The sequence below is a fragment of the Balaenoptera physalus genome (assembly GCF_965194825.1).
Source record: "Balaenoptera physalus genome assembly, chromosome: 5".
Taxonomy (NCBI): Eukaryota; Metazoa; Chordata; class Mammalia; order Artiodactyla; family Balaenopteridae; genus Balaenoptera; species Balaenoptera physalus.
This window is the reverse complement of record NC_138884.1, coordinates 5,498,253-5,519,683: the sequence shown is the minus strand read 5'-3', so window position 1 is coordinate 5,519,683 and position 21,431 is coordinate 5,498,253. Positions and strand designations below refer to the sequence as shown.

At 34.5% G+C, this 21,431-nt stretch overlaps 1 protein-coding gene across 8 annotated transcripts in view; it reads left to right on the top strand.

Annotated features, from left to right (window-relative positions):
• The window catches only part of FSTL5 (follistatin like 5), a 765,145-nt gene that overhangs the window by 396,979 nt on the left and 346,735 nt on the right, over window positions 1-21,431 (top strand). For all 8 annotated transcript variants that reach the window (XM_082461701.1, XM_082461708.1, XM_082461706.1 and 5 more), the window contains one exon: window positions 11,334-11,454. In XM_082461701.1, coding sequence (XP_082317827.1) covers window positions 11,334-11,454 — 121 coding nt within the window. The remainder of the gene's footprint in view (window positions 1-11,333; window positions 11,455-21,431) is intronic.

The following is a 21,431-nucleotide window of genomic DNA, read 5'->3' as shown; positions in this document are numbered from 1 at the left end:
TATTTCCAAAAAAGTTTACATTCCGAAGTCCTCAGGGTTAAGACTTTAACATATCTTTGGAGAGGACAGAGCACAACCCATAATAAAGTCATCTGCTACAGAGTTTAGTTTTGTTTTTCCTGTTACCTTTGATTTGGATTTGCTTTTACATCTGAAAAGTGCCCTTCCAATTCATCTGAAAGTTATCATGTGAGAGCAGAAAGGCTCTTCAGAATCCTATTTATATGTTGACCATCCACAAGGTACAGGCAAGGAAGGATCTGGGGAGGTAATATTTGCTAACCTCTGAAGACATGCCCCAGTCCTTCTTTCAGCTTTATAGAATGGAAATGTTAGCATCTCATCTGTCAGCAATCAGCTGTGAAAAAACCAGAAGGTTGTAACTGATGTCATGGAAAAGATATAATACATTTCTAGCTCTTATGAACATAAATATTGTTTTTGATTTGTGTCTTTTTAGGTTACAGGTGCTTTTAAAGAACTTGTATTCCAAGTATTATAATATTAAAGTCAATAATGTATATGACGTTAAAAATCAACTTGGAAACATATAATATCATCATTTAATATCAAGTTTCAAAATAAATTAAAAGAGTAAAAGGGGAAAGGATCTTAATGGTGTCTGCTAATAATTTACAAGCTATTATTAGCAGAAATGTACTCTGTAATTCCAAGATACTGCCAATGACAAGTAAAAATTAACGAACATAATTTGGCTTTGAGGTTTTATAAATTCAGCATAAAAGCTGGCTGCCCGTGTTCTGTTCATACTTCACATAATGAATATATATTCTAAAGCTTCTCTTGCAGATTTTCAAGTAAATTAGAAACTAGAGGTAGTTGAGAGAAGAAAGAGATAATAAAAAGCAATAGTTAAAGGGGTTAAGATCCATAGTATCACAGTTTAAGAACTTTGATTATAGAACCTGGACTCATATCTACTACTTAATTCCTGTGCAACCTTTAGCAAATGACCCAAACTCTCTGTGTCCCAACTTCCCTTTCTACATATCGGCAATGATAATAACACCTAGTATGTAAACTGGATGTGATATTCATATTATTTTGAAAATGTAGACTTCTTAGAAACATAACTAGCACATAGGAAACATGATGTAATTGTTAGCTCTAATTAAAATTTCCAATCTAAGTTTCCTGTGCATACCATGGAGGATAATGGAAATATAAAGAGGGCACACATGCTTGAGTTAGTGGATGAGCAACTGATCAATATTTCCATACAGTTAATCCTTTGCATTTTTTAATGATTACAATTGGCTGATACGTGAGAACAAATCGGCCATTATAACCCAGAAATCTATGTACACATTATTAAATATGCAAACATTTTAATACCAATTTTCACAATGAAAAAATGTTTCTTACAAAAGAAGAAAAATAGTTTGGTTATTCCAAGAAATAAGGAAAAATAAATGGTAGCATGTTTTATTTATTTATTCATTTATTTATTTTGCTCATATCATTTGAAGTACTCATCTGCTTATTTCACGTAGCTAGTATGAATTTTGTTAAATCCTGAGTTCTAGGCTAGAGACAAGTACATGGCATCATTCTACAACCACTGTGATGTTGGGCATTTTTCTCCAGAGTATATAGTGCCCCTGTCTTTACAGATATGATGTTAAATTGAAGTAAACTTAAAATAAATATCATATATATTTTGTTTTTAAGATGCTGATATATATTATACTAAAATATCCTTACCTGCCAAACTGTAAAATACCTAGTTTTGCGCAGTTTTTTCTTGCCCATAAAACAAGTTATAAGAAATAATTGAAAGCAATATCTTGATTAAGACAGACATAGATGTGTTATGAAAGAAACAATATGCTTTAATTGACTATATTTTACAATTTAAATATTTTAAAAATATATAGGTCCTCAGTTAGTATAGTACAGTAAATTAGTAATGATAATAGTAGTAGTAATTGTAATAATACTATTACGTTTCTATAATCCAGATGTCTGTCATTACCTTTGCATTTCTCTTTGAGCTACACAGACACACACACACACACACATACACACACACAGTCCATTTGCAAAAAGCAATATGTACTTGGTTGAATGACTGAAGATGTATAGGGTGGTAGGGGATGGGATTATATCACATATTATACAAATTACACATTGAAATCCAGTTTAGATGAAGCACTTTGTACACTTTTCCTTTCCTTGTGCTCTGTCCAGACCATGCCTTGCATTTTCTGTACCACAGACGCAGGACCCAAGTCTATCTCTCAGTTTCAACTCCTTAATTTTCCCTGGGGCTCCAAATTCCTTATCACTCAAAACAATATAGTTCTGTTTTATTTATATTCTCCCCCTAAATGTGTATAACCAAATACATCACTTTCAATAGTTGCCAACATCTATGTGCCTTTCTTAAAAACTAATGGCAAGTTATAGAATATAATAACACCAACATCAAAAACCGATATCTGCAAGAGGGAGGAGATATGGGGACATATGTATACGTATAGCTGATTCACTTTGTTATACAGCAGAAACTAACACACCATTGTAAAGCAATTGTACTCCAATAAAGATGTTAAAAAAAAGAAAAAAGCAATATCTGTCACAGTCTTTCCTTTGGCAAATAAGTCTTCAGTCCCTGAGACAAGTAGAAATTCTTATCCTCTGTCTTCTACCTTACTTTTTATACCCTCAGAGCCAAGTGAAATCCCACATCTCTCTCTTTCCTCAAGTGTGTATGATGCCCATTTTCACCCTTGGTGAGGATTTTTGCCTTCCCGAGGGACATGGGGTTGGATGACAGGGGAGAGTGTGGGAGTTTTTTTACAGGAACAGAAGAGATGATCACTCTCTCCTCTCCCATATACGTGTCTTAATTACTATATGACAAAGGTAATAGTTCAATCACATTTAACATATTTGTTGAGCATTTTTGTTTTAAAATGTCTATTCTCTCTTTATTGACAATGGGTAAATGGACACTTAATTTACTTTGGTCTAGGCAGCCCTGTATCTTTTCTTAAATCTGTGCTATACTGCCTGGATCCTATTCAGAATGAGGTGGTAGAACTGAGTGGTCTCAGCCAGTAAGCAGTTCTGTGCACTAAAGGCAAAATCAAATGTTCTGGCTCTTCCCAAAGACCAGGCTGATGGTTTGAAACCTTGCTTGTTTGGTGTTGTCTCTTAGTTCCATTCCCCAAATCTAAACAAGTGTCTGAGGTTCATCTCTATTATCTGTATCTCTCTCCTGCTTCTCTTAAATTGCCTTCTCCAACAGTAAGAATTCAGGGCTCTCTTTGGGTCTATGGTGAAATCTGAGCTTTACTAATGCTTGCTTCAGTGAAAATTGTCCTTGTAGCAATATACTCCAAATTTGCTTAATATTCAAATGTATGTCTCATAGGATAATAGCTCACTGAAAAAGCCTTAACAAATGTAAAGTATAGTCTTTATTTGAAACGTAATAACGAACAGGGTTTCTCCCCTAAGTACTGTGTATGTGACTAGTGTGGTCAGGCACTCAGCTACACAGTAACACATTTATGGTTTTAAGAACATATGTTATTCCAAAACAGACCTGTAATGCTTGAAATAAGGATTTCAGGATGAAGTGACCTATGGTATGATCACGTTCCTTTTGGCAGGCTGGCATGTAGGAAAACGTCATTGGAAGAGAGAAGGTTAATGATCGTTTGCTATGAAAAGAAGCATAGAACTCTTCCTGGTGGTTTATTCATATGCATTTTGAAGTTTCTGGGGATATTGATAAAGAGTTAAGGTAGACAGAAAGATTGTGAATTGAGGGGTAAATCATTGGTGAATTATGGGGAAAGAATAGGAAAGAATTATGTAACTGACTTGACATTCAAAAGAGTAGCTTCTATTTATCATCTATCTATCTCTCTATCTATCTATCTATCTATCTATCTATCTATCTATCTATCATCTATCTATCTATCTATCTATTTATCTATCTATCTATCATCTATCTATCTATTTATCTATTTATCTATCTATCTATCTATCATCTATCTGTCTATCTATCTATCTATTTATCTATCTATCCATCTATTTATCTATCTATCATCTATCTGTCTATCTATTTATCTATCTATCTATTTATCTATCTATCTATCATCTATCTATTTATTTATCTATCTATCTATCATCTATCTGTCTGTCTATCTATCTATTTATCTATCTATCTATCTATTTATCTATCTATCTATCATCTATCTATCTATCTATTTATCTATCTATCTATTTATCTATCTATCTATCTATCAGCTATCTATCTATCTATTTATCTATCTATTTATCATCTATCTATCTGTCTATCTATCTATCTATTTATGTATCTATCTGTCTATCTATCTATTTATCTATCTATCTATCATATATCTGTCTATCTATCTATCTATTTATCTATCTATTTATCTATCTATCTATCTATCATCTATCTATCTATCTATCTATTTATCTATCTATGTTTCTATCTATTTATCTATCTATGTATCTATCTATTATCTATCTGTCTGTCTGTCTATCTATCTATCTATTTATCTATCTATCTATCTATCTATCTACCTGATGAAAGAAAATTCATTTGGCAGGAGGAAGAAATCCAGAAGTGCCAATAGAGAAGCATTTAATTTTTGACCATCTTCCTTCCATTGAGGTAGAATAGACATGAGAAAAAAATTAGTCTCCAATTGTTAAAATTATTGGACAAATGGTTTTCTTAAGGGGTAGCCAGATTTTCTTAAAGTCAGTATGGTGAAGAACATGTTTTCATAAGAAATAGAAGCCAAAAGAGAATTTTCTGATCAGAGAGCAGGATTTACAGAGGATACTATGATGGGTTTGAGTTGGAAAGGAAATGAGATTAGGTCAGATTGGGAAATGTGCACAGCAATATGGGAAGACTTGGATTTTATAGGGTCACAGAGGTAAACCAGGCTTTGAAGCACAAGGGAATTTGTATAAATTGTCCCTTAGAGAAAGGACAACTACTTCTTGCATCATGGTTCCATCTATTTGCTCCTCAGAGTAAAATGAGGGGATACATATGCAGACTTCACTCAGCAGAATGGCGCCCTTGGGTTTATTAGCAATGTTAAAAGATAAACTGAAGCATATTAAAATGTTGAGTTTATCTGAGCAAAAATCCATTCAAATCTGGCAGCGCCATACCAGAAGTGGTTAGAAGCATTCTGCGGAGGGGAGCTAGGGAAAACTTTTATAGAGAGAAGGTGAAAGCAAAGTAAGGAAAGTACTAATTGGTTACAGATTAAAGCCTAGTTGTTTGTGATTGGTTGTCCTTAGGTTTTGATTTCATAACCTTCAGGCATTTACAGGTTTAAGGGTTGGTTGTATTGTATTTGCCAAAGCATTAGAGCCAACCTCAGCCTAACATTCTCCTTGTTTAATTTAAGAGCAGCCAACATAGAGTTCTTGAATTGAAATGGTGCTAATGGCTTGGCAAATGTGTTCCTCAGCCTTCTCCCCATTTCATAAAATAACCGCCCATGGAGTTTAAGTAAGCAAAGTCATTCCCTTGTGAGTCTGAGTTTAAATTAGCAGCTGTATTGAGTATACTGATTTAGCTTTTTTCTTCATTTAGATTCTGTCATCTTAATAAGCTGATTCACATTAGGAATACATATTAGAATGAAATATTTCCTTAATGTGCACACATGACAACTGTTTATTAAAATAATAAAAAGAACTACTTGTTCTCAGGATTTAGATTATTATGTTACATATATTTGACTTAAAGAGCCATTTGCTCAATGACTACCATATGTGAATTCATTTACAAAATTAAATAAAAAAGCAAGAATAAATAGCGTTAGATATTTTTAAGCTAACAGGATAGGCATGGTGCTGATGTCTTTGCAGACACAAAAGTACATATCCATTTTCTTTAAAATTTATTAGAACTGTTACATAGGGAATGGACAGTTAGTCTTTATTTTGAGTTGTTAAGCCTATTACAATTTTAAAGATTTTTAAAAGGGTTCTTGTAGCTAGTCAACATATTTATTTATAATGAGATTGGTAAGAATTGTTTTACCCCATAGATAAAATGCTATTTTAGTGGAAACAAACTAAATGCAAATAAATAAGCATTTGTTTAGGTAGAGAAGGAGATAAGTGAGGACTGTCTGGGAGTGCCATAGTGATTAATCCTATTCAACATTTACAAACCCCATAAACCTGTCAGGTATACAAAATACGGCAGCAGAAACCAGGTGTTAAAATGGCATTGGCAATGCCAGTAGGTAGATCCTAGTAGAACTGGGAATTTCCTTTCAAGGGCTAAGGATTTCACAATAATAACAGCAACAATTAGCACTTAAAACAGAAAGGTAAGGCCTGTATTGTTGGGTTAGGTGTAGTTCAGGGTTCCAATTAAGAAACAGTCATTTCAATTGTAGCTGGAAACCTTAGTAAGTAGTTTCAAATATTCCTTTTTTTTTTTTTTTTTTGCTTTAACTCTGTTCATAGTATCATAAGACAACTTGAAAATTAAAATTAAGTTTTTAAAAAAATTTAAATATATTGTTTGTAGCATCTTTCCTTTAGAATGTCAAAGTACATTAAAAGTGTTGGCATTCATGTTCAGAGAATCCCTGTGAACCATATAGAATGCCTTAAAACTAAAATAGTTTTCATCCCACCAATGGTTTAATAATTTTATCTCTTCAGCTAGTCTTTCAAAATTAATGTTGGCCCGAATGATTTTTTAAATGTCTTCTAACGTGTTAAGCGTGTTACAAAACCTAAAAGAGAACTTAGAAGATGTGATTATTGTATGCAATTCTTTTCTTTTAATACATACTGCAGGGTAGCATCAGTTATATATGATTAAACCATTATAATTTGTGATATTAATTATTTACCCTCTGTCCTTTCACATTGTTTATTTTTAAGCGCTGTTGACCATCCATAATTATCTTGTTTTTTCAATTGATTACATGTTCCCACTCACCCTTTCTAGAATATTAACTCCATAAGGGAGTCATTCTTACTTACTACTTAATCTCCAGCCCCTAGAACTATTCTTGGCACATGGTGGTTGTAAAGAAAGGAAAGAAAGAGGGATGGAGGAAGGGAGAGAGGGAGAAAGGAAGAAAGTGGATAAGAAGTAGTCTGGAGGACCAAGTAATAGAAGAGCCAACCTGTATTGATGTGGGAGAAACTTAAAAGCCAGTGCCTGGAGATGTGTATGGTTACCACAGGAGTATATTTATTTTCTGAGCCTTGGAATGTAATCTACACATTTGTCAAGTAAAGGACTGAATATATCTGCCCCTGCTTAACCTCACAAACGTGATGGACTTTCTTTAAAATAGAGGATCACTGAGCTCTAACTCTACTAAGACCATTGTGATTCTGACATGAGCATGATTAGTTTGAGAAAAATAGTTTGCAAAGGATGAGGAAGAGCGCAGATTACTTGAACATATTATTAACTGAAAAAAAAAATGCACAATGTGAGAGCTGTGAGTTAAGTTTTATTTGGGGCAAAATGAGGACTATAGCCCAGGAGACAGCATTTCAGATAGCTCTGAGAAACTTCTCCAAAGATTTTGGGGGGAAGGTCAGTATACATGTGATTTTGGTGAAGAGGGAGTACATGCAATCAAGCACATATTTTTTGCAGAAGGTTTCTGCTAGTCTCGTGAAGGTTACTCGTCACAAGGAGCAGACGTCACCATGAAGGATTTTAGTGTTTTTCTAGATATGAGGAGATGCAAGAATTGGGCTCATGAAATCTACACCTGAAAATATCTAACTATTTGAAGACCCGTTCTGCCAGTTTTTCGCAGAGCACAGAGGGCCTCATTTCTGATCTCTACCCTGTGCTCCTTTCAGGGGGTGTTGAAGGTCAGCAGCTGCTGCAGCTCATGACTTAATCTTTGTAGAGGCAGATGGCAAGTGCCAATTAGTAGTTGGCAATATGAGTGGTATATTTCATGAGTTCATCTTTTCTCCTACTCCACCAAGGAGAGGAAAGAAAAAGACACAAAACTGGAAGATTAGACTCCTCTGTCTTCCTACCCCCTACACAGATGGTCTCATCACCATGACCTGACTTGAGACATCAAAATCAACTACACGTACCTTATCATTTTTATGAGAGTTAATATAATAACCTTGGATGTCCAAGTCATGCCTTATCCCCAGAAATCTAATAACCATACATCTCTTAACAGGGAGACAATCCTTTACATCTACCTCTGGCACTTTCTATTTCTATTTCCAGTTTTATTTATCTTTAGATAAGTTATCGTCATCTGAGATTCTGTGTAGGGTACAAGCATGTCTCAGAGATATTGCAGTTTGGTTCCAGACTACCACAATATCGCAATAAAGCAAGTCACATAATTTTTTTTGTTTCCTAGTGCATATAAAAGTTATTTTTACACTACACAATATTTTATTCAGTGTGCAATAGCATTATATCTAAAAAAACAATGTACTTACCTGAATTAAAAAAGTACTTCGCAAATGAAATTATGACTGGCCTCCTAGACTAAAGTTTCAACAGGAGATACTTCAGTGACAGTATATTCAGTGAGTCTGGCCTTGTCAAGAATCTCTAGTTCAGATGTAACACATGCATTTTGAGGAAGCTACAGTGGAAAGTCTTTGGAACCAGAGCCAGACGGTAAATGAAATAAATGTCCTACAAGTTTGGAGCCCCAGCACCAGAGTGCTTAATGTATTACTACTTCTATTTTGTTTTATACTTTCTTTCCCCCAGTCACACATTCAGCTCGTTAAGGCTATCAGAACTCTGAATATCTGAAGCAATTTTCCCAGGCTGGTTAAAAGGTCTACAGGAAAGTATCTTCCTCATTTGGAACACCCCAGAGCGTGCCAATGCTCCCATCAGGAAACAAAGGAGAGAAAAAGTTACTAGGAAGCATTTCTTAAGTAGGCTATTTCATTGACCAAAAATGGACTAAATGAGGAAAACGTGTATTTAAAAAATGGAAGAATGAGGGAGTGAATCACCTCTCCCCTGTGCATGGGAATGACCAAGTGTCAGTGAACAAGGATTTTTATAAAAAGCTCACTAGCCAGGACCATGCACTTTTCTAAAGCACATTCATTAAAACAGCATATCCAGCTTGAGTTTTATAATCATGATCAAATCAAGATCAAGATCAAATCAAAAGCAAGCTAGTCTTATGCCGAAGCCAGTTTCAAGGAAAAAAGTCGGAGTCTGTTCTCTTGGTCTATACATGATTTAACTTGAGTGAAACAGAACAGAAATAAATATGAGACATACACTACAATGATGAAAGATTCTCCTCCAACTTTCTGTTCCATCGTTTCACAAACAGGTATGTGACTAAAGGTCACTAAAAATAGTACTAAAATATCTGACCAAATCCTGGTGTCACTGCATCCTAAAAATTACCGCAATGCTGGCACTGCAGGTCTTTAGGAAGAGTATAGTGAGGTGAGATCAAACACGCCGCTCCTCCGCTACCCAGAAAAGTCACTTCCCATTATCTAACAAATAACAGATGGAGAGTGGCTGAGAGCTCCGTTGCTTTCTAAACAGAAAAGCAGTACTTGTTTTCCCATTAGGCTTATAGGAGAGAGAGCTTCAGCCATTAGATAGATTTGTTAATCCTTCCAGCTGGACCGTGCTAAAGCCTAGGGCTTTAATCCTCACTATCAACAATATCTATTTATATGGAAAGCAGATAAATCATTCACTTTTCCCCCCTTCTAAGGCAGCAAATGCCAGCTTAGCCAATGAAATTTGAATCCAGTAAACAAGAAGAGAGAACACATGATGTGTAAAAGTCGTATTTAGCAGTGCAGGTGCTGTCCTTGCATGTCACCACTCGGGTGGCTACAGGGGGGGCTGGAGCTTCTAGTGACCCATCGGCTAAGATCCATCCTCAGCGCTGTCTCTGCAGCTCATCCAAGCGCAGGCATAACAACTTCTAACTTAGGGATGTTCCATAAAAGGTTAAAAGTAGCTCTTCAGAAATTCCTATCACCAATCTGCCATTGCTGTGACAAAGCTTGAATCATCCCGCTCTACCAAAAGAAATAAGAAAGCATCATGAATATACAACTATAATGTGCACAAACTGGTGTGGAAATCTGCAGTGAATTATTATAGTGAGAAGCACATTAAATAAAACTCATTATTTTTAACTTTGATTAGGTCTGAATGTATACTGTATGTCTTGCACTTGACGATATGTGTGTGTATAAGCATATACATGTTTTTAAAAGTCTGCACAACAACCAGGAGAGATAGAGGTTACTATCTTTAATTTCTAATTGAGAAAAGGTTGAGTGACTTGTCAGATATTGTAGAACTATTAAGTGGCCTTGGCATGGTCTGAACCCAGAGCTGGCTGACTTCAGAGTCTGTGTTTCCTGATTGCACCAACTTTAAAAAAAAAAAAAAAAAAGAAAAAACACGGGGAAGCAAAGCTCCAAGCAATATGAACCACTCCCTCTGTGGACAAATATGAAAGACCGTGGACACAGCTATGCAGCTACCCAGAATGAAAAGGAATGTTTGAAAAATCTTGGAGACCTCTTTTACCAGACAGGCTATATCTGGTAAAAAACAGAGTATAAAAAAGCTACTGCCCCAGTCCATGGAACAGAGCACAGAGTAGAAAAGCAGTCTGGTGATTTTCCTCACCCATGCTTGGGTAGGTTTCCATCATCAATCGGTGCATTAATTCTATCTGGCTCCTGGAAACAGTCATTTGTGGAATAGCTCCTTTGTGACCCAGGGAGTTAATTCAGAATACCAAATGCCTTCATTTCCAGCTGGGGAGGAGTTTAGGCAGTAGAGAAAAAAAATACTAACTTCATTTTTTACAAATAATAGGAAGATGAAAGTTGGACCAAATTTCCTCACTATTTTTGTTGGAGAACAGCTGTTCTATTTTGACATGGGTCACTGAGACATTGGAGGAAATTTTCATGTGCAGGTATTTCCTTGAGTCAATATAAGTGGAGCAAAGGAAATGACTGAAATACAAAAATGTCCTTTTAGTGTTCAGATTTTCTGGGTCCTACTGGAAGATTTTTGTATTAGAAAATTTAGGCTAAATTCTAAGTACGTATCTTAACGTCAAAGCAACTAAGTCAAATTTATAACTATATCTTTGAAACAGTTGAAAATAAATGCCCAATAACTGAAAATCCAGGTTTCTCATAGGTTCAGTTCTTTGCCCAACTACAGACTTAAATTACCTATTGAGTGATTTACATATAATTAATTATATTATAGAAACGTTAAGACAGGTATAATTGCATGAATTTAATTTTCTTGTCAGGTGATAAAACAGGAAGAACTTGGCAAGGACCTTTCTGATTGTACTTTGTATGATCTACTGAAATACGATGATTTTAACTCAGACAAGCACCTGGCTCTTGAAGAATTTTATAGAACATTCCGTGAGTATAAGATTCATTCTCTAATTCCTCTTTGTTCTTTTTCCTGTTTCTTTACCCAATATGGTGTGTTTGCTTGATCTCAAAGTACAGACTGTTTCTTAAGAGAAGTGATATAATGGAGATAATTTAAGTGTGTGGCTGTATTGAAACGAATGTAAAAGCTAAGGGAGTTATAGTTCCAAAATGCAGAGCTGGAAATGTTTGATAACATTTGCTATCAGTTCCTATTGATTCTAGTTTAAGATATTAATTCCACAATGACGCTTCCAAGGTTATTTTAGACTAGGAACAGCACTTCACTGTCACCATGTATCAAAAACAATTTAATTATTTACATAATGATAATTATTTTTATTTTATAGAAAAACCAAAGTTGATTAATAAAGTTTGCATATATGTTAACAACAAAAATTAGCATAAGAATTGAAAATTATATTTATGTTAAGATACTTTGGAATCAATTATATATGTTTAAAATGCTTAAAGACTTCTCAAAATTGAGTATACTTTATAGAGCAAAGTTGTAAAGATGATTTGGTTAAGAAAATTGTATGACAGGTTATTCATTAAAAATAATTCAAAGAAAAAAGACTAAGAGGCAAAAAACAGAAGGGAAAGTTTTGGAGCTGTGTGTAAAAGAAAGAGAAAAAAAAATCATTAAATTAACTGGTTGGTATTTGAAAATCACCAAGTAATCAAAGTTTAATGAGATTTTAGATTGACAGATAGATAAATAGATGATAGATAGATGGATAATCTTCAATATTTTTATATGCACTCACATATATAGGGCTTTCCAAATATATACATATGTATATATATTTTTTTTTTCCAAAAAGGCAGGAAATAGGATATGTACTTGGTGTAAAAAGATCCTTTTTGGATTATGCCTCTGTCGTCCATCAGTTGTCTGATATTGGAAAAATTACTTAAATCTCTGAAAATTCATATAAATAAGGATAGTAATTACCACATGATCATTTTATATTAAAACACTGAATTATATTTTATGTAATATTTGATACTAGCAAAGTAATAAATGTGAAATAGTTGCATGTTACAAAGCTTTAAGGCAAGATGTCAGTATGCTCTTCAGATTTAATTAAATTGCATTTCCACTTTAAACTACAAGCAGAATACAAGATGGGATATCTCGGTAAACAGTTAATCCTTTAAAGTGTGTCAAAAGGCCAGATAACTTTTCAAAGATAACAAGAAAGCAGCATTATCATTCAATGATTATATGAAGAAGCTGAAACACAGAGAAGTTAAGAACCAAGTGGTTCAGTTTATTATCAGACCTATGCCAAACCAGTTAAGAAGTCTATGTGTTTGCCCCTAAACTTCACTGTGTAGTAGGCATTGATTTGTGTGCTTAGGATGACAGGAATATAACGGTTTATCAGGAAAAATTGTTTACATTATATTATATTGTATTATATTGTATACTATCATGTAAGATACAAGGGGATAATTGTCATAGGAAGGCCTACATAAAATATAAAGTGAACTAAGAATATAACCTCCAGCACCGGGGATCAAGGAGAGTTTATGAAGGTAGTAGCAATTGAATGGGTCTTCAGGATGAGTGGATTTGGACTTTAGGGGATGAAAGATGGAAGATGGACAAAGAGAAGAGTGTCAGGGAGGAAGAAATTTTCCTCTACCCTTCTGGGTCCTTTTGGCTGGTCTAAGAATCAAGTTCACATAAGGCAGATTAGCAGGAGAAAATCAAAATTTAATAACATGTATACATGGGAGAGACCCAGGAAAACTGGGTAACTCACCAAAATGGCTGAAACCCTCACCTTAAGTACCATTTTCAGCTAAAGACAAAAGAGGATGTTGAGGTAGGGGTTTTGTGCTTCAAAGGGGAGGAAAGCAACACACATGGAAATGGAAAAACAAGTGTTTGGTAAATGAATGTTCTCTCAGTCCTGCACAAACAATGGGACACAGGGAGTAATTTTAAGAAGCAGACTTTGCTGAGTTCCTTTCTGTCCACACCCCTAGTTCATACTATGGTAACCTGTGGTGATAGCTCCCTTCCTGGAAGAGGTGCTCTATCCTCTTTCTTTTAGGCAATTGGGGGAAAGTTGAAGTTACTTTCCAAGTCTTTTGGGCTTTGATTGTTTTCAGCTTGAAATAATGTTAATACCAAAGAGACATTTTGGGGTGGCAATTTTGCTCCCCTACATTAGCATAAATAAAATCTCTACTGCATGATACACCAGAGTATTTAGAGAAACTAGTCCAACCGGAAGATCTCTTCCAGGTCTGAAAGTCTATGGAAATATATCAATTATCATTACTATTTTACTAAATTATTTTATTAAACAGGCAGTCTAATCTACCAACTCCTATCCCCCACTCCCATAATATGAAGATACATGGATGTGGCTAAATAAAAGTAGTTGAAATCTATAGCAATAGCAGAAAATATTTTTAATGGTATACAAACTATCAAGCATCAATAAGAGAATTAAATTGTATGTTTACGTAGGATTTTTATTCAAAATATTGTTAATGGTGGAATAGTGGAGCTAGAAACTAATAAATACAATGAAAATAAAGTGTGAGTAATATGTTATTTTTATGGTAACACAGCAAAGACTGAATAATGATCCCTGGCAATATCAGTACAAAAGAGTCTTCCCTAGAATACTGCTACCTGCACCTATCAAGGGGAAAATGATGTTGTGTTTGGGATACGATTTGATATTGCTAAGGAAGGCAAGGGAGATCAGTATGTTGTAAAGATAAACAAAATTTGCAATTCAGAAATCTGAATCATCAATACAAACTTCAATAGAGACATAGTGAAACATTGTTTTTAAAGGAGCTACAGTGTACTACAAACTATTGAATTTGGAGAGAAGAAAATCTATATGATTCTGTTAACAACTGGAAGGTAATATGGTAGCAATTTTATTGAAATTATTTATAGTAAATGCAATGAAGTTTAATGAAGATTGTAATGATTCTGCCATTCTGTCAAAATTATGTATAATGCAAAAGGTCTACATATTTAATATTTTGAATCATAAAGTGATATTTGATAACGAAAGCACTTGGCAATCAGCAATCATATTATGAGGTTTTATCTTTTTGAATAATCACAAAACTTTTCCTTAACTATGATAAAATGATGTTAACACAATCATTTAGAAAAGGTAATGTTTTTAAGTAAATGCTGGAATTATCTGGGGTGTTTTAATATTCATTCTGGTCTCACCAAGCAGTTTTCTGCAATGTTTTATATTTTCAGTGTTTCACCGTTATTAAACAGGGTATCAAGCTCTAGAATGACCCTTTGGAGAGAGCAAAACTAACTTGTATGGGTTGTCTATATCAGCAAGATGTATTTATATTTATAAGTGAATAGGAAACATACGTCTATTTCTTTCTCTCCTTCTGTTAAAATACTTCACGACTAAACCCACCTCAGTTTTGTGAAGTTTAGTGACAGGCGTTGTATAATGACATGATTTTAGAAAGTCACTCTATTATAAAATATAAGTATCGTGAATAAAAAAAAATAACAATTGTGAAAAGGCAATCTATTTTAAAATTATATATTAAGTACCTATGTGTATAGACTGCTGTGACAGTTAAAGCAACTTGAAAAGATAAGTTTCCTTTCCTTTAGAATGCATCATCTCAGACAGACAATGATAAAAAGGACAGATATAGTAGGATAAAAAGTAATCAGTTTTTCCACGCAGAATTCATTCCCCCAGAGAGTTTCTAAAAAGAAATCCCAGAAAACTAAAAAGTCCCTAAATGAAAAGAATCTAGAAGAATAAGCTAAGACCAGAGAAGTTAAGAAACTTGTCTTTATCCAGTCTTTATTTACTGGCAGATACAAAAATAAACAGATTTCTTGAGTTCCAGTTTATTATCCTTTCTGCCACCACACAACATGGAGGAAAGTAAAGGGTACTTTGCAAACAGGAAAAGGTTAATGGTAAAGAAAAAAGAACCAGCACATTATCAACTGTTATTACATGATTAGGGTGTTATTTTAGTAGTTATAAAGTGTTCCATAAAATAATATTTCTTTTCATTTTGGATAAGAAGAATTATTTTATTATTTTACAATAAGCATCAGATAATATTCTTAATTTTTCTCCAGAATTTTTGACGTTATTCAAAAATCCTTTGATTTTTACTAGGATATTTAAAATAAATCCTCACTGCAAACATCAAATATCTTAAATCATGCCTTGTTTGATTAACAAACTTGGAAATCTATGCAATGGGATCCAATAAATCTTAAGTGAGATCAGACATAGTTTTGAATATTTAAAAGAAATACTAAATCCTCTCGTCAGATGGTGGACACCCTGCACCCTTGCATTTTGTTGCCTTGATAGTAAAATGTGTAGATTTTTCAGTGCAAAGAGTACTTAGAATTAAAAACAAATTAATAGGGTCATTATTAACTACAAGGACTTGTATTAAAATACAGAGATTCAGCGTTTTATTTTCTTCCAACTCAAAATTAAAATACAATGTTTCATTAAGTTTAACATGTCTGGAACTCTATATTTTTGCTTCAGATTTGTAGGTAAATGCAAGTGATTTGCCATTAGACAAGGTGACGATACACAGAACTGAGATATTTAATTTCAGAAGTGATGCTCAAATAAATGTTTATATTTATTTATTTTTGCAAATTCAATTAAGATGATAAAGTGTTATTATATGGCTCTTAATTTTAGGAATTAATTGTTTTCATGTGGACTTTCTAGATAACCCAAAATGGTTTAAATGTCTACCCAGAGAAAAGATATTTGTTTTGTAAATGCTTTCTATGTACATAATTTCCTGAGTTAAACTATAAAGTGCTTTGACTTAAAATTACATGAAGTGAGGAGTTTGTGTAACTCTGATAGATTCTTGAAATCCTATTAAATTACGAGTTGTAGTTCCCAAAACCATATACATACACTTTAAGATGTGTATGTGTTCTAGTGATTCAAGATCTAATGTCACCCTTAAATAAATCTTTATCAATTCAAAATGATCTCTATGTGGGGAAAGATCCAAAGGAAGACGTTTTTCTACTATGCATAAAATAATTAGGTTTTTGCAAGCATAATGCATCAGTTGTGAGCATTTATATTGAAACTAACTGTACAATATCTGTCTCTCCTTTCTTAAAAAGAATAATTAAGACTCTAAAATTCTAAAATATTAAAAAAACATGGAACAGTTATTTTAAATCACCTAACTCTTCATGATTATATTCAAAATGTCATCTCTTTATATGAAAGAATTCTTAATGGAATATAAATTTGATAATGACATTATAAGGAAAATATATTTATTTTTCTGGGAAATCACAATTGCTATAATAAAATGTTAATTATCGGAATCATCTAATAAGAAGAGCAATAAAATATGAGTATTATATTAACATTCATAGACATTAGATCATTAGTGTATGAAAGTCCTTCATTTGAGAAAAATAGCAGAATTTAGTGAATTTAGAATTTAATAGCAGAATTTAGAAAAATAGCAGAATTTGGCATATTCAAACAGAAACTTTTGGATGGAGAATATGGTGGTCCAGAGTCAGGTGGGAGCTCTGGGACACAAATAGAGACATAGAACATGCAGTCAAAATTTGATACTCTGGCAAGGAGTGGGGTATCTAAGGTGAGTATGTGAAGAGAGAAGAGATGGGCAGAACAGCAGTAGGAAACTAAAACTAAACAACAACAACACTTAGAGAGATAGGAAGAAAGCCAAAGGAGTACACCATCATAAAATTTTAATAAGGAATTGTTTCCAAGGCTGCGTTCAAAACAAGAGAGTATATAGCAGATGAATGGGCACTGGATTTGGCAATAAGGAATTTGTTGGTAACTTTGGTCACAGCACTTTCAGCAGAGACGTAGGGGTAGAAGCAAAAGTGCTGGTGGTTGAGAAGTTGGATGTAAAAAAAAAAAAAAAGAAAAAATAATGTTGAGCAAAAAAGCAGAGCGCATAGTATACATCAAGTATATATGTAGTTAAAATCCAAATTAGGTAAAACTCATCTGTGGTTTTAGTAGTTAATATGAATGGTTGCCTTTGGGGGAGTGGAGGGCGTGTGGTGGGAACACAAAGCAAGAGAAGGGCTTCTGTGGTGCTGGCAATGTTCTACTTTTCATCCAGATAAAAAATCCCACATGATTTGGGAAATGCTGCATTGGATGAACTGCTATAGAATAACCCCAAACTGGATCATTGTAGCATAAAATCTTGCAGCAAGTTTAGTTGACTGGTCCACTGGGGAAATCATTCTTTTGTTACATGCTTTGAATGCAAAGTTAGTTTACATGTGTCTATGAATATAATCCTCTATGTCAGAGTGTGTAGATGTGCACTAATCGTTGGATACATAGAGCACCACTCGCTTACAGATGGTTGTAGTGTATGTTATTTTTGATGTGTCTGGGTTCTATCCCTAATAGAAACATACTGTGCAAAACATGATTGTTGAGATCCAACTTATAGACATAGATTCCAAAAGGACAGTTTTCTGGTTCTAAAAAAAAAAAAAAAAAAAAAAAACCTACTTGTATACCCCAAATGTTAATAAAAAGACAACCGGGAGTTTGATGTCTTCAAAGGTGGCAGAGCCAGGGCACCTCAGAGCATTCCCACAGTCCGTCGAGCCCTCAGAGGTTGCCTCTGCTGGCTGACGCCTCAGCCTTTGCCCTGCACGCTGGTCTCGGGTTTCATGGAAGTGAAAACAAGCCAAGAGTAAAACAAAACCAGTACAAATCCCCAAGTCAAAACAGCTACAATCAAATTCAAGGAAAGCAAAGCTGTGTGGCTGACACGGTCTCAATGCTCCAGCTGGCTGTCAGGCCTGAGCCTCGGAGGCGGGAGACCAGAGTACAGGACACTGGACCATGAGAGACCTCCTAGCTCCACATAATATCAATTGGCGAGAGCTCTCCCAGAGATCTCTGTCTTAACACTAAAACCCAGCTCCAATCAATGACCAGCAAGCTCCAGTGCTGGACACTCCATGCCAAACAACTAGCAAGACAAGAACACAACCCCACACATTAGCAGAGAGGCTGCCTAAAAACATACTAAGTTCACAGACAACCCAAAACACACCACCGGACACGGTCCTGCTCACCAGAAAGACAAGATCCAGCCTCATCCACCAGAACACAGGCACCAGTCCTCTCCACCAGGAAACCTACACAACCCACTGAACCAACTTTACCCACCAGGGGCAGACACCAAATAAAATGGAAACTACGAACCTGCAGCCTGTGAAAAGGAGACCCCAAACACAGTAAGTTAAACAAAATGAGAAGACAGAGAAACACACAGCAGATGAAGGAGCAAGGTAAAAACCCACCAGACCAAACAAATGAAGAGGAAATAGGCAGTCTACCTGAAAAATAATTCAGAGTAATGATGGTAAAGATGATTCAAAATCTTGGAAATAGAATGGAGAAAATACAAGAAACGTTTAACAAGGACCTAGAAGAAATAAAGAGTAAACAAACAATGATGAACAACACAATAAATAAAATTAAAAATTCTCTAGAAGGGATCAATAGGAGAATAACTGAGGCAGAAGAACAGACAAGTGACCTGGAAGATAAAATAGTGGAAATAACTATCGCAGAGCAGAATAAAGAAAAAAGAATGAAAAAATTGAGGACAGTCTCAGAGACCTCTGGGACAACATTAAATGCACCAACATTTGAATTATAGGGGTCCCAGAGGAAGAAGAAAAAAAGAAAGGGACTGAGAAAATATTTGAAGAGATTATAGTTGAAAACTTCCCTAATATGGGAAAGGAAATAGTCAATCAAGTCCAGGAAGTGCAGAGAGTGCCATACAGGATAAATCCAAGGAGAAACACATCAAAACACATATTAATCAAATTATCAAAAATTAAATACAAAAAAACAAAATTAAAAGCAGAAAGGGGAAAAACAAATAACACATAAGGGAGTCCCCATAAAGTTAACAGCTGATCTTTCAGAAGAAACTCTGCAAGCCAGAAGGGAGTGACAGGACATATTTAAGTGATGAAAGGAAAAAAAAACTACAACTAAGACTACTCTACACAGCAAGGATCTCATTCAGATTTGTTGGAGAAATTAAAACCTTAACAGAGAAGCTAAAGCTAAGAGAATTTAGCACCACCAAACTAGCTTTACAACAAATGCTAAAGGAACTTCTCTAGGCATGAAACACAAGAGGAGGAAAAGACCTAAAATAACAAACCCAAAACAATTAAGAAAACAGTAATAGGAAAACACATATCAATAATTACCTTAAATGTAAATGGATTAAATGCTTCAACCAAAAGACATAGAGTGGCTGAATGAATACAAAAACAAGACCCGTATATATGCTGTCTACAAGAGACCCACTTCAGACCTAGGGACACGTACAGACTGAAAGTGAGGGGATGGAAAAAGATATTGCATGCAAATGGAAATCAAAAGAAAGCTAGAGTAGCAATTCTCATAACAGAAAAAATAGACTTTAAAATAAAGACTATTACAAGAGACAAAGAAGGACACTACATAATGATCAAGGGATCATTCCAAGAAGAAGACATAACAATTGTTTATAAACAATATTTATGCACCCAACATAGGAGCACCTCAATACATAAGGCAAATGCTAACAGCCATAAAATGGGAAATTGACTGTAACACAAAAATAGTAGGGAACTTTAACACCCCACTTTCACCAATGGACAGATCATGCAAAATGAAAATAAATGAGGAAACACAAGCTTTCAATGATACGTTAAACAAGATGATAACGATTAATTGATATTTATAGGTCATTCCATCCAAGATCAACAGAATACACTTTCTTCTCAAGTGCTTATGGAACATTTTCCAGGATACAACATTTCTGATCTTGGGTCACAAATCAAGCCTTGGTAAATTTAAGAAAATTGAAACCATATCAAGTACCTTTTCTGACCACAATGCTATGAGACTAGATAATCAATTACAGGAAAAAAAAAACGGAAAAAAATACAAACACATGGAGGCTAAACATTACACTACTAAATAACCAAGAGTTCACTGAAGAAATCAAAGAGGAAATTTAAAAAAATACCTAGAAACAAATGACAATGAAAACATGACGGCCCAAAACCAATGGGATGCAGCAAAAGCAGATCTAAGAGGGAAGTTTATAGCAATACAATTCTACCTCAAGAAACAAGAAAAATCTCAAATAAACAACCTAAACTTATACCTAAAGCAATTAGAGAAAGAAGAACCAAAAAAAAACCCCCAAAGTTAGCAAAAGGAAAGAAATCATAAAGATCAGATCAGAAATAAATGAAAACGAAATGAAGGAAATGATAGCAAAGATCAATAAAACTAAAAGCTGGTTCTTTGAGAAGATAAACAAAATTGATAAACCATTAGCCAGACTCATCAAGAGAAAAAGGGAGAAGACTCAAATCAATAGAATTAGAAATGAAAAAGGAGAAGTAACAATTGACACTGCAGAAATACAAAGGATCAGAGAGATTACTACAAGCAACTATATGCGAATAAAACGGACAACCTGGAAGAAATGGACAAATTCTTAGAAAAGCACAAACTTCCGAGACTGAACCAGGAAGAAATAGAAAATATAAACAGACCAATCACAAGCACTGAAATTGAAACCACGATTAAAAATCTTCCAACAAACAAAAGCCCAGGACCAGAGGGCTTCACTGGCGAATTCTATCAAACATTTAGAGAAGAGCTAACACCTATCCTTCTCAAACTCTTGCAAAATATAGCAGAGGGAGGAACACTCCCAAACTCATTCTATGAGGCCACCATCATTCTGATACCAAAACCAGACAAAGATGTCACAAAGAAAGAAAACTACATGCCAATATCACTGATGAACATAGATGCAAAAATCCTCAACAAAATACTAGCAAACAGAATCCAACAGCACATTAAAAGGATCATACACCATGA